At 37.0% G+C, this 13,417-nt stretch overlaps 1 protein-coding gene across 1 annotated transcript in view; it reads right to left on the bottom strand.

Annotated features, from left to right (window-relative positions):
* The window catches only part of ITGA1 (integrin subunit alpha 1), a 79,261-nt gene that overhangs the window by 22,190 nt on the left and 43,654 nt on the right, over positions 1-13,417 (bottom strand). The window contains exons 9-13 of the mRNA XM_084504695.1: positions 11,809-11,974; positions 6,796-6,869; positions 5,099-5,243; positions 3,738-3,880; positions 2,255-2,398 (exon numbers count right to left, since the gene is read on the bottom strand). Of these exons, the coding sequence (XP_084360821.1) occupies positions 2,255-2,398; positions 3,738-3,880; positions 5,099-5,243; positions 6,796-6,869; positions 11,809-11,974 (672 nt within the window). The remainder of the gene's footprint in view (positions 1-2,254; positions 2,399-3,737; positions 3,881-5,098; positions 5,244-6,795; positions 6,870-11,808; positions 11,975-13,417) is intronic.

The raw sequence follows: 13,417 nt of genomic DNA, 5'->3' as shown, positions 1-13,417 counted from the left end.
TACAGAAGACAAACTAGTGAGAAATAAAACAATTACATCCTATTCATAATGAATGAGAGCACTGCAGAAACTGATCCTATAAGTATGCTATTTTTAAGCAGTGTTTGTGAAATACCCTCACTCCCTCTCTTTCTCCGTCTAGATCCTCAAATATATGTTATGCTTGTTCTTATGCAAAAGTTATGTGTTTACAGGAAAAGCATAGTTTTATAACAGTATTTGGATGTTATTATAAGTAAACTACTTCATTTTTAAGATAGCATAAAGATTTCTTCCAAAGGCAGTCTTTAATTTGAGAAGTAAGCCAAGTTTCTGATGAATTACAGATGGCAATACTGCTATTCCAGAACAAAGGATTTGTCTTACATAGACTGAATTCTATCTTCAGCACGCACATACTGCATGCTCACGTATGTACTCTTCTGGTGACCTGTGTCTAGTGTGCATGAATCTTAAACCAGAACCACACAAATAGTATGACATGTAACCCATCTTTCCAAGAGATTCCCCAGGAGCTACATATTAGAGAGTAGTAGCAGCAAGCAGTTGCTACACCTCCTTTTTTTTTTGGAGATGGATAAAAATAGTAACAGGAAAAACAAATTTCAAACCCTTGCATTATTAGAGGACACTGAATTCTTGTTTTCTTGCCAAATCTATTCACCCACCATCAATTTGTTGTTAGCAACATGCATGTAGAAACTGGAAGAGTTCCTTGTCACACAGATCCAGCCTCTTCAGACCCTTTTCCTGCCATAGTATGTTAGGAGATCATTGTTTTTAGGACCTACTTTGATAACTGTTATAACAATATACAATGATGCTGGACCAAAAGAAAAGAAAAAAGATGAAAAAAAGAAAAAGTATATACAGACATTGGGATGGAGGGATTTATCAAATTAAGAAAATCAACTGTATCTGATTTACTGCTTAATCTATCTGTGACATACTTAAAAGCTCTTGAATGTATGGGGTTTATTTCTGGGTTGGTAATTTCACAGAATCACAGAATCACAGAATTTTCTAGGTTGGAAGAGACCTCAAGATCATCGAGTCCAACCTCTGACCTAACACTAACAGTCCCCACTAAACCATTTCCCTAAGCTCTACATCTAAACGTCTTTTGAAGACTTCCAGGGATGATGACTCCACCACTTCCCTGGGCAGCCTGTTCCAATGCCTCACAACCCTTTCAGTGAAGAAGTTCTTCCTAACATCTAACCTAAAACTCCCCTGGCTCAACTTAAGCCCATTCCCCCTCGTCCTGTCACCAGGCACGTGGGAGAACAAACCAACCCCCACCTCGCTACAGCCTCCCTTGAGGTACCTATAGAGAGCGATAAGGTCGCCCCTGAGCCTCCTCTTCTCCAGGCTGAACAAGCCCAGCTCCCTCAGCCGCTCCTCGTAGGACTTGTTCTCCAGGCCCCTCACCAGCTTCGTCGCCCTTCTCTGCACCCGCTCAAGCACCTCGATGTCCTTCTTGTAGCGAGGGGCCCAAAACTGAACACAGTACTCGAGGTGCGGCCTCACCAGAGCTGAGTACAGGGGGACAATCACCTCCCTAGCCCTGCTGGTCACACTGTTCCTGATACAAGCCAGGATGCCGTTGGCCTTCTTGGCCACCTGAGCACACTGCTGGCTCATATTCAGCCGACTATCCACCATCACTCCCAGGTCCTTCTCTGCCTGGCAGCTTTCCAACCATTCCTCTCCCAGCCTGTAGCTCTGCTTGGGGTTATTGCGCCCCAGGTGCAGGACCCGGCACTTGGCCTTGTTGAACTTCATGCAGTTGACCTCAGCCCATCGGTGCAGCCTATCCAGATCCTCCTGCAGAGCTTTCCTACCCTCAAGCAGATCGACACACGCACCTAACTTGGTGTCATAAGAACATTGAAACACATAGTTTTAAGATAGATGAGTCCCCCCACTATTCTCTAGTATGCGACAGCAGGAAGAAAATATGATAGAAAATTAATGTTACAATTTTTCCATATTATGGAAATTATAATGTTACAAAAATTCCGTATTGCACTTTAGAGGATATAGTGCTTATCTGTATAAAATACTCCATTAGAAAAAAGGTGAGAAGAAAGTTTTCAAAAAGTATACTGTGTCATACTCTCAGTTGTCAAAAAAAATGTTTCTCTGTTTTCAACTGATCATCTCCAACTCAAATTATCATATTACATTAAAATAAGGATATGAAGAAAGAAGGGAGCACATTCTGTTTCTGTTCAATAAACATTATCCTTACCTTGTTCAGAGCGTACACATACACTTTCCCCTGCTCCTCTTTTTCAGTTCCCATATACATAGGAGCTCCAACAAGAAGAAGGTCTGTGAAAGAGTCCCTGTTGATGTCAACTGTGGTAATAACACCCCCAAAGTATGAGCCAATCTGCAGAAAAATAGAAGGTATAAATCAGATGCAGAGTCAGTAGCATGATGCAACAACTCCTTACTGAAAGACCTGTTTTACAACTGTTTTACAGTTGATTACAACAATGACAAATACTACTATTATGCAGAAGTTTTCTTTGCTACCTAGAAGATCCTTCTGGTCAGCATGTTTTTGAAGCTTATTTCTGCTTTAGGGTTCATTGTAAGACATTTATTTATTTATTTATTTATTTATTTAAGGGTGGTCCATCCAATTTCCAACTTTGTTGGATTTGAAAAGTACAAAAGGGGCCTCTTATCTGCTAAGGAGATTGGAACCTCTCAGATGAGACAGCACTTTAATAGATGTGTCTTGGGGCAGTTAGTCCCAACAGTAATAAATAGAAAGAGAAAAATCAATGGTCATAGGCTCATGAGGGGAAAAAGGTAGGAAGATAAATAAAAGTTCTTAGCTAGTACAGGCACTATCCAAAATTCCCAGGTTGCTACTGAATAAAGAGGAACAAGATTTACAGAAAGAGCTAGATTCACTCATAGTTTACGCACAAGCTGTGTAATTCATCTGACATTTATTTTACAGCTAAGCTAGACACCCTTGATTTCCTTTACACTTAACAAGAAAAGCAGTCCTTTCTAGTGCTGGATGCATCTTATTCAACAGAAAATGCTTCAGGTAGGACAAATCACTCAAACCTCAAAAATGCCTTCTTTCCTTCATTGACTCTAAAAGTGTCCAAGATTGATTAGCCGAGCTGCAAACACCAGCTACTGAAGATGAGTATTAGGTAACCTGAGTTGTTCTGAACGAAGCTTGTACTGCAGCCTGAAGAGACTGGAGTAGGAAGGTCTTTTTCAACTTGTTTGTGCATTGTATTGTACTATCACCTTTTATTATGTAGTTACATGATAGTCTTTTCCTTCAGGAGCAGCTGCTACTGAATGTAATGAGCAGCTGTTCAATATTTTATGGTATTCCAGATGATGCCCACTCACAGAACCCTGCTTATCACACCTGTTTCTTGCCAACAGTGTACCCTTTTCATGCAGCAGACAGAAAATTGCCAGTGCAGAGATGGCTACAACCACTTTGACATCTGTGAAGACTTACCCCAAATAGAGAAGATTTCCAGTGTTCTCTAACAAGCCTACAAGCCTACTTTCTATTACATATTACACCACAGCATTCACCTAACTTTTAGTTCTGATCTTGTAACCTTTCTGATTACAACTTACAGTTTTATTTGCTTTTTTTTGATACAGAGTTTTGTCATTTAAATCACTATTTCTATGTCTCATGCCATATTCCTCTCACATGTAAATCATGAATGCATACTTACTTGTTCTCCTTTTAACCTCTGAAGTACTTGCACCTCTTTTCCCTCCATTTTATAAATGATAACTTGGCCAGTGTGATTGTATCGTGGCTGTCCTGTTATATACAGCACACCTCCAGGTGTCAATGCTGAATTCACAGTATAGCCTAGGAAGCAGAAAGAATTCAAGATGTAGTACATACCGAATGCATCAGGAATAACTGCTGTGATTCAGAACCTTTTTAAGGCAAGATTCTGCAAACAGATATTTACACTTAATTGTGCTAGAGAACAATAGCAGAGTAAAAGAAAATACACTGGATGTGTATTTGCCTACAGGTTCACAGTCATGAGCACCAGTGTGTCATTAAACCTGTTCACAGGCTGGTGAGTCTAAACTGAATAATTTTTTATAATGTTCGCTTTGCTATTGTTACATAGTTGTAAGAAAATGATGGCACAGACTAAATAACAGGTGAATAGCTGGGTGAAAAGAACAGTTGTCACTGGCTCACTGCCAAACTGATGGTGTGATTCTGGAGGCATTTTGAACCTAGCTCTGTTGAATATTAACAACAATAAAACAACTTGAGCAGAAAAAGACTTATAAAATTTGCAGATAAATAAAAATTGCAGTAGGGTTGCAAGTATTGTGGAGAATAGTGTCTAAATTTGAAGTGACCAAATTGGACATAAAAAAAACAGCTAATAGAGTCTGTAAAGAAGGGAAAAATGTACTTAGGGAAAAAGATTACATGATTCTAGTGTTGACTCCTCATCATTGAGATATGTATTACATGAGAGGAGGTAACAGAGAGCAAGCAGAGACAGGAATGAGCAAGGCCACTGAGATGGTTTTTGGTTGAAAAGGCTCAGAGGAAAAGAAGAGCTTGCCAATACGTAAAACATTATATAAAAAGGATGGCGGTAAACTCTTGTTCTTGTCCACCAAGTGTAAGAAGATAGCTTAATTTTAAGCAAATAAGATTTAGATTCGATATTGTATCAAAATTTTTAAGTATGAAGGCAGAGAAAAATTTGAAAATGGTGCTAGGGGAATCTTTGAAATCTCTGAACAGATTAGACATCTCTATTGGAAAAAGTCTAGATATGCTTAGGGCTGCAAGTGTTTGGACTATTTTTTTGATGGTAGAAGTAGTGATTTAAAAAAAACAACAAACACAACACAACAAAATCATACAAAAGACACATCCATAAATTATACATTCTCTCAGGCTCCTAGATATACACATATAAATATTTCCTTATTCTCTTACTCTGTAAGAGAATTCTCTTACTCTGTAAGAGAATCCTTATGAATGAGATTTTAGAGAGCACTTGTAGCATTTATCAATAAATGTTACAAGATGGACTAATTCTCTTACCTAGATAGGCTGCAAGAGGTTCATTTTTTTCTGAAAATCTGTCACGAAAAGTGTCATTAGTTGGTATTGAAATACCACTGTCCTTCACCATGAGCACCGTACCATTCCAGTCATATGCTCCGACTGCCCCAAGCATGATCCAATCCTTTTGCAGAGAAAAACAAAAGCCTTTTCTTTATGTGGATCTTCTTCAGACATTCATTGATCATGATGCCCACATTTAGGTAATGCTTTCTGTATACTTACATGATTCAGCCCTGATTTTCTTACTAGATTATGGGCCCCACACAATCTCAGTATTTGTTAAAAATGCAAAATTAGAGAAAACAAAACAAAATCAGGAGCTGTTCAGGAAAAGTATCTATTCATGAAACAGAGCTCGTACAACTTTAGCCCACCGAGACACACAGCACAGAGAGATGAAAGAGATTTAGCAAAGGTAATCAGAGAATACCACACCTAAATAGAGTCCACAGATAAACTTTCAGAAAGTTAAACCATTCTCTGTTGAGCCTGTGACTATCTGAAAAGTGCTTTTTGTCAATGACAAATGCTTTGCTGACCTTTCTTGCCTGAAGGGATGAATGTAGTCTTCTGGATAAAAGAGACACCAGATGCTGTAAAGGTAGCAAGGTCTGAGGACCAACTTCTTTAGTGAGGTTTTGATGACTATAGGTCAGTTCTTTGGTAACTTCAAGCATATGCTCTACCAAATATATAACCTTATAAATCTTTCCTGGGTTGACTAACACCTGTTTCTAAGGTATAGTACATCATCTGAAGTATAGTATACAATTTTACAGTGCAGAGAGTGAAAATGGATGGAGAGTATTTCTGCAAGTAAGTATGTTAAATTTCAATGAAGGGCATTTATTATTCGTTTTACCAGTGATATGCTGAGCCATATGCAGCCATACTGAAAGTTTTCCTATGTATGTCAGTTTGTCTTGGATTGCTCAGAGTCTGCTCAGTTCAGTTACTTTCCTATCGTGGCCTTTTCAATTGTTACTACTTTTTCACATCTTTAAAACTTAACTCTTCCCGGTTCCTTTGATCTTATGATAAGATTCTATTTTAATTGCGTACACTGAGTCTACCATCATAATGAGTACTATTGATTTAAAAAAAAAAAAGATGCAGGGAGTCATTTTCTGCTAATAAATATTCCCAGGGATTTTTGCAACCCAGCTTAATGAGTTCACTCCCTGAGAATTCATGTATTCGATGTATTAACAGAACTAAGAATATGTTGTGTTACTGGTAATGGAGATAATATCCATTACAATTACAAAAATAAAATATATGTACAGAGTAAAACCACCACAATCCCTTACATGCATATCTTCTTGTCTACATTTCACCAATGCAATACAAAAACAATTTATATATTAGTATTTATAGAGAACAGTTTTATAGTTAGCATATTATAGAATATTTCTCTGATAGAAAAATGCTACGGGACTGTTAAATTTATAGCTCATGTGAAGATGGTACTCATTTTCTTATGCATTCATTGTTTATAATCATTCTTTAAGTACATTTTACAAAATGCTAGATTACAGGAAACTCCAAAATATCTATCAGCAAACAAGTAACAGGACTGTACAACGAATTCTAAATACTTGTTCCAAATTCATGCCATCAGCAAAAGAAGTCTACTTTGCAAAAGTACTTTTATTTTCAAACAGCTTGTTTACCTGAGAATAATGAGCACTGAAACCAGCTTGAGACATTTCCATTTCAAAAGAGGCTGCTTGCTGGTCTTTTGTTGCTATTAAAAAGAAAAAAAAAAAAAGAAAAAGAAAAAAAAAAGTTTTAAAATAAATGAGTTTTAATCTGAAAAAATCTGACTAGTGTAATGACAATGCTCAAATGATGATAAAAGGTAACATCATTAATATATCTTGCCATAGATTTTGATAACAAATACAGAAATTAAGATCTGTGTTAAATATTACCATTAAGTAGGAGAAAACGTTTCCATTTTAAGATCATGTCTCAGAACTTTTCCAAGAAATATTTCTGGGCTAAAACTGACCAGATTTGACCTCAGGCTGATGGTAAATATGTTTGGAATGTTTGATTAATATGGTTAAGCCATTTTCCACTTGAGCTAAGTGAACAATGAAACACCATCCATGTAGCCCTGGCCTTGTATTCAAGCAACTAAGAATTTGCAGGCAGCTAGTAGAACTTTAAATGAAAAACACTTGATGTTTGTATGAACCTTTGTTAAAAACAACATAGGAAAATCTCAGCCATCCAAGATTCATAAGCCTCAGAGAAGGACTTGGGAACTGTAATCCTTCCCAGAAAGTTACATGAAAATCTTTCTGTTTTTCTGAATAGAAGAGGTATCAGGTGATTTAGTACTACTGTCAGTATCTTTTTCAGGTAGTCATATGCTACTTATTAAATTCTGGTGGGCCTTCATAAAGCTTTGCTCTCAGTTACATGGGAAATATCAGAGAAGAGAAAAGTCTGACTTCTCTACTTCAAAGCAACACTCAGTGACTATTTTGCCACTGTAAGCACCACAGATCAGGTAACTGTATTCTGCATATTGATTCCTCTGTGAGAGCATGACATGGTAACAGGCAGCAGATAGGATCTATGAAATCTGTTCTGAGACTTACAGAGGAAGAGTACACAATTTTCTACCAGATGAGTGCAGAGGCGAATCTCAAACAATGTGACTGAAACTGAGGCAAGCCATGGCTACATGAATTTCTGGCATCAGGACCATTAAACAATACTGAACTTCTGCTACTCGGCAACTAAACCACTGAGGTTGTTCACTTGGACATGATGCCTGTGCTAATTGTCAGGATTTATGACCAGCCGTGGGAAGCAGACATGATCTCAAACACAAAATGTTTGACACACAAACATAGACCATCATGTTTCACAAGATGTGAAACATAGCTGCTCTGCTATGTCTGAAAAAATATGGTTTCTTTTAAGCATAAAACCCTTAAGTTGCCCATTTGCTGATAAACAATATTTTTCAGTGGCAGCATTAATCATGCAATAAAAGATGCTCCTTTATGAGCTGAGAAAGGCAGGACTCTCACAGTTTCAGGCAGAGTACAATGCCAGTATTGTCAGTATGTGCAGTTCTGAACGCTGCTTAGATAATGGCCCCCAGTCTAACTTTCCATTAAGTTTCAAACTGCCAAGCATTCTACAAAAGATATTTTGTGAAAAAACATGTGCTTGCCTACAGATTGGATGAAACATAAAAATGCTGTTAAATCCAGAAGTCCATGCCATGAGACACAGAAGCATATGGAAAAGATGATGTGTAAAAATCGACTGGCTGTCAAATGTGGGTTTTTGTTGGATTTCATTTTTCAACTCTCAATTTTCCTTTGCATTTTTTTTAAGGCAAAAACCAAAAAGAAAACAAGAAATCTAGAGGGCAAACAAAATAAAATGTATTATTATACTAGTAGGAGACTTAAAACACATTCAAATACAGAATTGCAAGAATCAAGTTTCCTGTGACCTCGATGTTATGTACAGAGATTTTGTACAGAAATTACAGAAACATTGTATGGGGTTAATTTAACTTTCAATAATGCACAAATCCAATAAACTAGTTTGTCACAAGAAAGCTGTGTGGGACAAGAAACCATGGATAAAGAGTCAAAAGAAATGGACTTATTCACCATCCTCTAGCTCTAGGGACTTCAACTTTCTGGACATGTTCTGGAAATACAGTACAGCCCTGAGGAAGCAGTCTAGGAGGTTCCTGGAGTGCATGGAAGACAGCTTGCTGACTCAGCAGTAGGTTAGTGAGCCTACCGGAGGGGGAGCTCTGCTAGACCTGCTGTTCACGAACAGAGAAGGACTGGTGGGAGATGTGGTGGCAGGGAGTTGTCTTGGGCAGAGTGACCATGAAATTGTAGAGTTCTCTATTCTTTGTGAAGTCAGGAGGGGGTCAGTAAAACTGCTACATTGTCTTGCCTGACAAGTCTTGCCTGAGGGCAGACTTTGAACTGTTCAGGACACTGGTAGGCAGGGTCCCTTGGGAGTCAGCCCTGAAGGGCAGAGAAGTCCAGAAAGGCTGGAGCTCCTCAGGAAGGAAGTCTGAAAGATGCAGGAGCAGGCTGTCCCTGTGTGCCATAAGATGAGCTGGTGGGGAAGAAGACCAGCATGGCTAAACAGGGAACTTTTCCTGAGTGACCGGAAGAAAAAGAGAGTTTATGACCAGTGGAAGAAGGGGCAAGTAACTTGAAGACAGTACAAGGAAGTTGCCAGTGTATGCAGAGAAGAAATCAGGAAGGCCAAAGCCCAGTATGAGCTCAACCTGGCTGCTGTGGTTCAGGTTAAAAAAAAATGTTTTTATAAATATATTAACAGCAAAAGGAGGGCCAAGGAGAATCTCCGTCCTTTACTGGACACAGGGGGGAACATGGCTACTGAGGATAAGGAAAAGGGTGAGATTCTCAATGCCTTTTTTACATCTGTCTTTACTAGCTAGGCCACTTATACTTGGAGTACTCAGCCTCCCAACCTGGAAGTCTGGGACAGGAAGCAGAAGAACTAGACAGACTAGGACTAGATGGAATGGCCTCAAGTTGCTCCAGGGGAGGTTCAGGTTGGAAATGAGGAGACATTTCTTCTCAGAAAGAGCAGTCAGGCATTGGAATGGGTTGTTCAGGGAGGTGATGGCATCACTGTCCCTGGGGGTCTTCCAGGAAAGGTTGGACCTGGTGCTTAGAGACATGGTGTAGTGGTAGGGTGATGGTTGGATCAGATGATCTTGAAGGTCTTTTCCAACCTTAATGATTATATAATTCATCAGAACAATTCAGCCTTGCTGTGCTTTGCCATAAAGCTAATACCATATTTCAGTTTTCATTCTGACTTTGCTTGCGACCAGATTATGCTATTTCTGAAGCTTCCACAGGTGTAGGAGAGGGCATAATTTCTTGTCTCAAATTACAAATGTCTTAAATAGAAATCTTGGCACAGACTGAAGTCCTAGTTCAATGTAGAAACCAAGAATCATTTGTGTGTGCTGAAATTACTTAGCTCAACTCTCACTGTGTAGATGAACATAATTTTTTGTTTGCTTGTTTTGGATATTTATATTCTGTAATAGCGTTGAGTCTATCTAAAAATAAAATTTGAAAGTAAAGCATGAATCAAGGCACGAATATCCAAATGGTTTATGTTAAAATTTTATGTTAAATATAAATTATTCATATTCAAGAAGTAGATATTTATTTCTGCATCTTTTGCAAGAACTTAAAGCTGAATTCAAGTAGTACTGTAGAATTTCGTGATACTTAGAAAAGGTGCAATATACTGGAAGTACCACATTATTGAAGGAGTTATGTATTATCATATAAACAGATAACACTTCTGCAATTTAATCAAACAGATTCATCATCATGTACATAACTATATTTATTTGGACATTTTATTAAGCTACTAAACTTGTTTAGTTTTCAAATCTTTTGCAATTTTTTTTCTTATGATTAGAGAAATGAATTACTAGTGTCAATGGAAGGGTTAGAACCCATTGTACAAATCATTCTCCATCAGCAAAAAGTATTTAATTTCTGTTTGAACAACTGTTTTGTAATTCAAAGTGAATTCTTTCTACTGAGCAGGGACTTAGCAAAGAGCTCTTATTCTATGAATTTTAAAGAATTCAATAAGCTTCAGTAAGGTAAACTTTCACTTTTAGAGAGATTAAATACTCCTCAATTTTATTTTTTTTTATAAGTGATGAAACAAAGTCTGGAAAGAAAAAAGATAATATATTAAACGGAAAAAAATAGTAGTAGTCAGCTGAAGATAGTAGTATCTACTCACACTAAATGATACACTAACAAAATACTTAAATGCCTGAGAAACATAATGCCAATTTAAAAAAGCTTTAAAATAAACTCTCATATTTGTATTAGTTTCTTGACATTTAACTCCACGTTATCTTTTGTTCCAGCTATAAACTGTACTTTTCCTGCTACTTGTAAGCTGAGATGTTGGAAAAAATAAGTCCAAACAGATGGATGTTATATCTGTGTGACACTAAGCCCTTCAGTGTTGGCCAATATAACTTATAACTAATAAACTGTCTTCTGTTACAAGTACTGAGCTTGAAACAAACAGAGTTGGACAGTGTTGCCTAATTTAGATAGAAAATGTAAGCAGACATTAGGAGATGATGACTTTTCTCTGCTAAAATCTGATCATCACCAACATTTCCAAGGAAAAAATATTTCTTGCCAACTCTATACACCAAGTCTGTGATAACGTGTACAGCAAAGTAGCATGTTGCAGCTAATAAATGTCAAGAGAACTTAAAGTTATAGGCAGACTAACATATGACTGTGGGTTAGTTTAGGACATGTTCTTACAATGCTCTTTTACATAATGGGAGGCACCTTTGCGTTCACCCAGTGATAAAGTGGTAATGGTCTACAGTGACCTTTCTTACTCTTCTAGGTTACTGTTCCTATCTGAACAGATATCCTATCTATCCCAGATATTCCTATCTGAACCCATCTGAACAGATCTTTGCATCATTATCTGTATTTTTGATGTATACTGATCTTTACAATCAGCATGAAAAAATACACATATAATGCATTTTATGCAGCACAATACATTGGAAAGGAAGATAAAAGCAGGTGGTCTTGTGTTTGCTTCATTTTTAATGCAGGCATAAAGTAAAATTTCAAATAGTGTCATACCTTCCAGGGCAAATATTCTCTCTCCAAGTGCTTCAACAATAGTTAGAAGAGCCAATTCATCAGAGACATTGAAGAAATGCTTTTCAGTAGGCTTACTGGCAATTGATTTTATTTCCTCTACAAATTTCTCAGTACTTAAATTTCCTCTGCTGTAGCTGCCAAGAATCTAAAGAAAAAAAAATAAAAAGAAAAACAAAGAAGTCAAGGGTATGTTTTAAATCCTATTTTTAAAGATACCTTTGAGGTAGGTTGTCAGAAAATATTGGAAAATCACATCTAACCTTAATTGTTCTGTTAAAACCTCCCTCAAATTCCTAGTCTTGATTGATTAAAAGCCATTCTTTTTGAAAAAAAAAACAAAACAGTATGAAGGAGGGCTTAGTTTTTTCCTGAAAGTAACAACAGTAGTGAACAATGTAACTGTGTGGTGTAATGTCTGCTATCCTCAACTGCCCTTTTTTCGTTTCTTCACAAAATTCTAATGATTAGTTGAAGTAGAGCTTCATTTAGAAAACAAACGAACAAAAAGCCATCCCAAACAGAATACACAATTGCATTGACTTCAGCATAGGTACCACTAGTTCTCCTCATAACATAGTATATGAGTAATTAATGACATGCTAATTTAGGTATAGAATATTTTTTTGTTATGTGGAAATTTGCCCTGTAAATGCACACAGCACCAGCACTTGCATTCAGTATCATGGTACAAGACTTCAGTCCACAGTTTTAATATTACTACTCTAAAAACTCAGAATGCCTTAAAATGAGGAAACACATTTTTCCAATTTCCAGACCAACGTTTATTTTTCAAGGGAAAAAAACATTCTGCTTGCTTATTTGCTTTGAGAGGGGAACCAAAACCAAATTTCCAGGTTCTAGTACTGCTGGACATGAAAGCAATTCAAATTTGGTTCTAGGCAAATATTTTACTGCTAAAAATATGGAAGATTCAGCAAGAACTTTTTCTTTAATGCTCTCCATCTTTATGAGGGAAACCAAGGAAACCACTGAAAATGTTGCTGATTTGTGATTCAACTTCAGTTTGCTAACTTTCTTTAAAGACAACGTTTTTCTTTAAAAATTCTTGGTTCTATACTTCATTGTAGTGATACTTAAGCAAGTAGCAAGCTTTTTCATCATCTGGTAACAATACTTCTGGAAGATATTGTTTCAGGTATGAAGGGAAAATGAAAAACATACTACTGCATTCAGTTTTGGAACTGGAAATTGAACTGTATTCAAAACCTGAGGGTATTTTAAGATAGGCTGATCTTGTTAGAAAACAAAGAGAGATAGGGACAGAGAAGAAACAATCCAATGTACCTTAAATATTAGTAAGAAAAACTAGATTATTCCAGTATACAATGTACAAATACAATAGTTTACACCAAATGCACCATTAATTTTTTCTTGTCACTGTGGATGAGATAACCTCCATGATGTTCATACTCCCATTCAGCTACTAAGTTTGCTCAATATGAAAATGACAACTTTAGTATCCCAGCACACAGAACAGCCATAATACACCATGATTCATTTATAATTTACTCATTTACTGTTTTTTTCTCTTTTAAAGTGGATGACGTGTCTGCAGAAATTGCTCAGA

This window comes from Aythya ferina (genome assembly GCF_964211825.1).
Source record: "Aythya ferina genome assembly, chromosome: Z".
NCBI lineage: Eukaryota > Metazoa > Chordata > Aves > Anseriformes > Anatidae > Aythya > Aythya ferina.
Note: the sequence above shows the minus strand (reverse complement) of the source record. Positions and strands in the feature narration are given on the sequence as shown.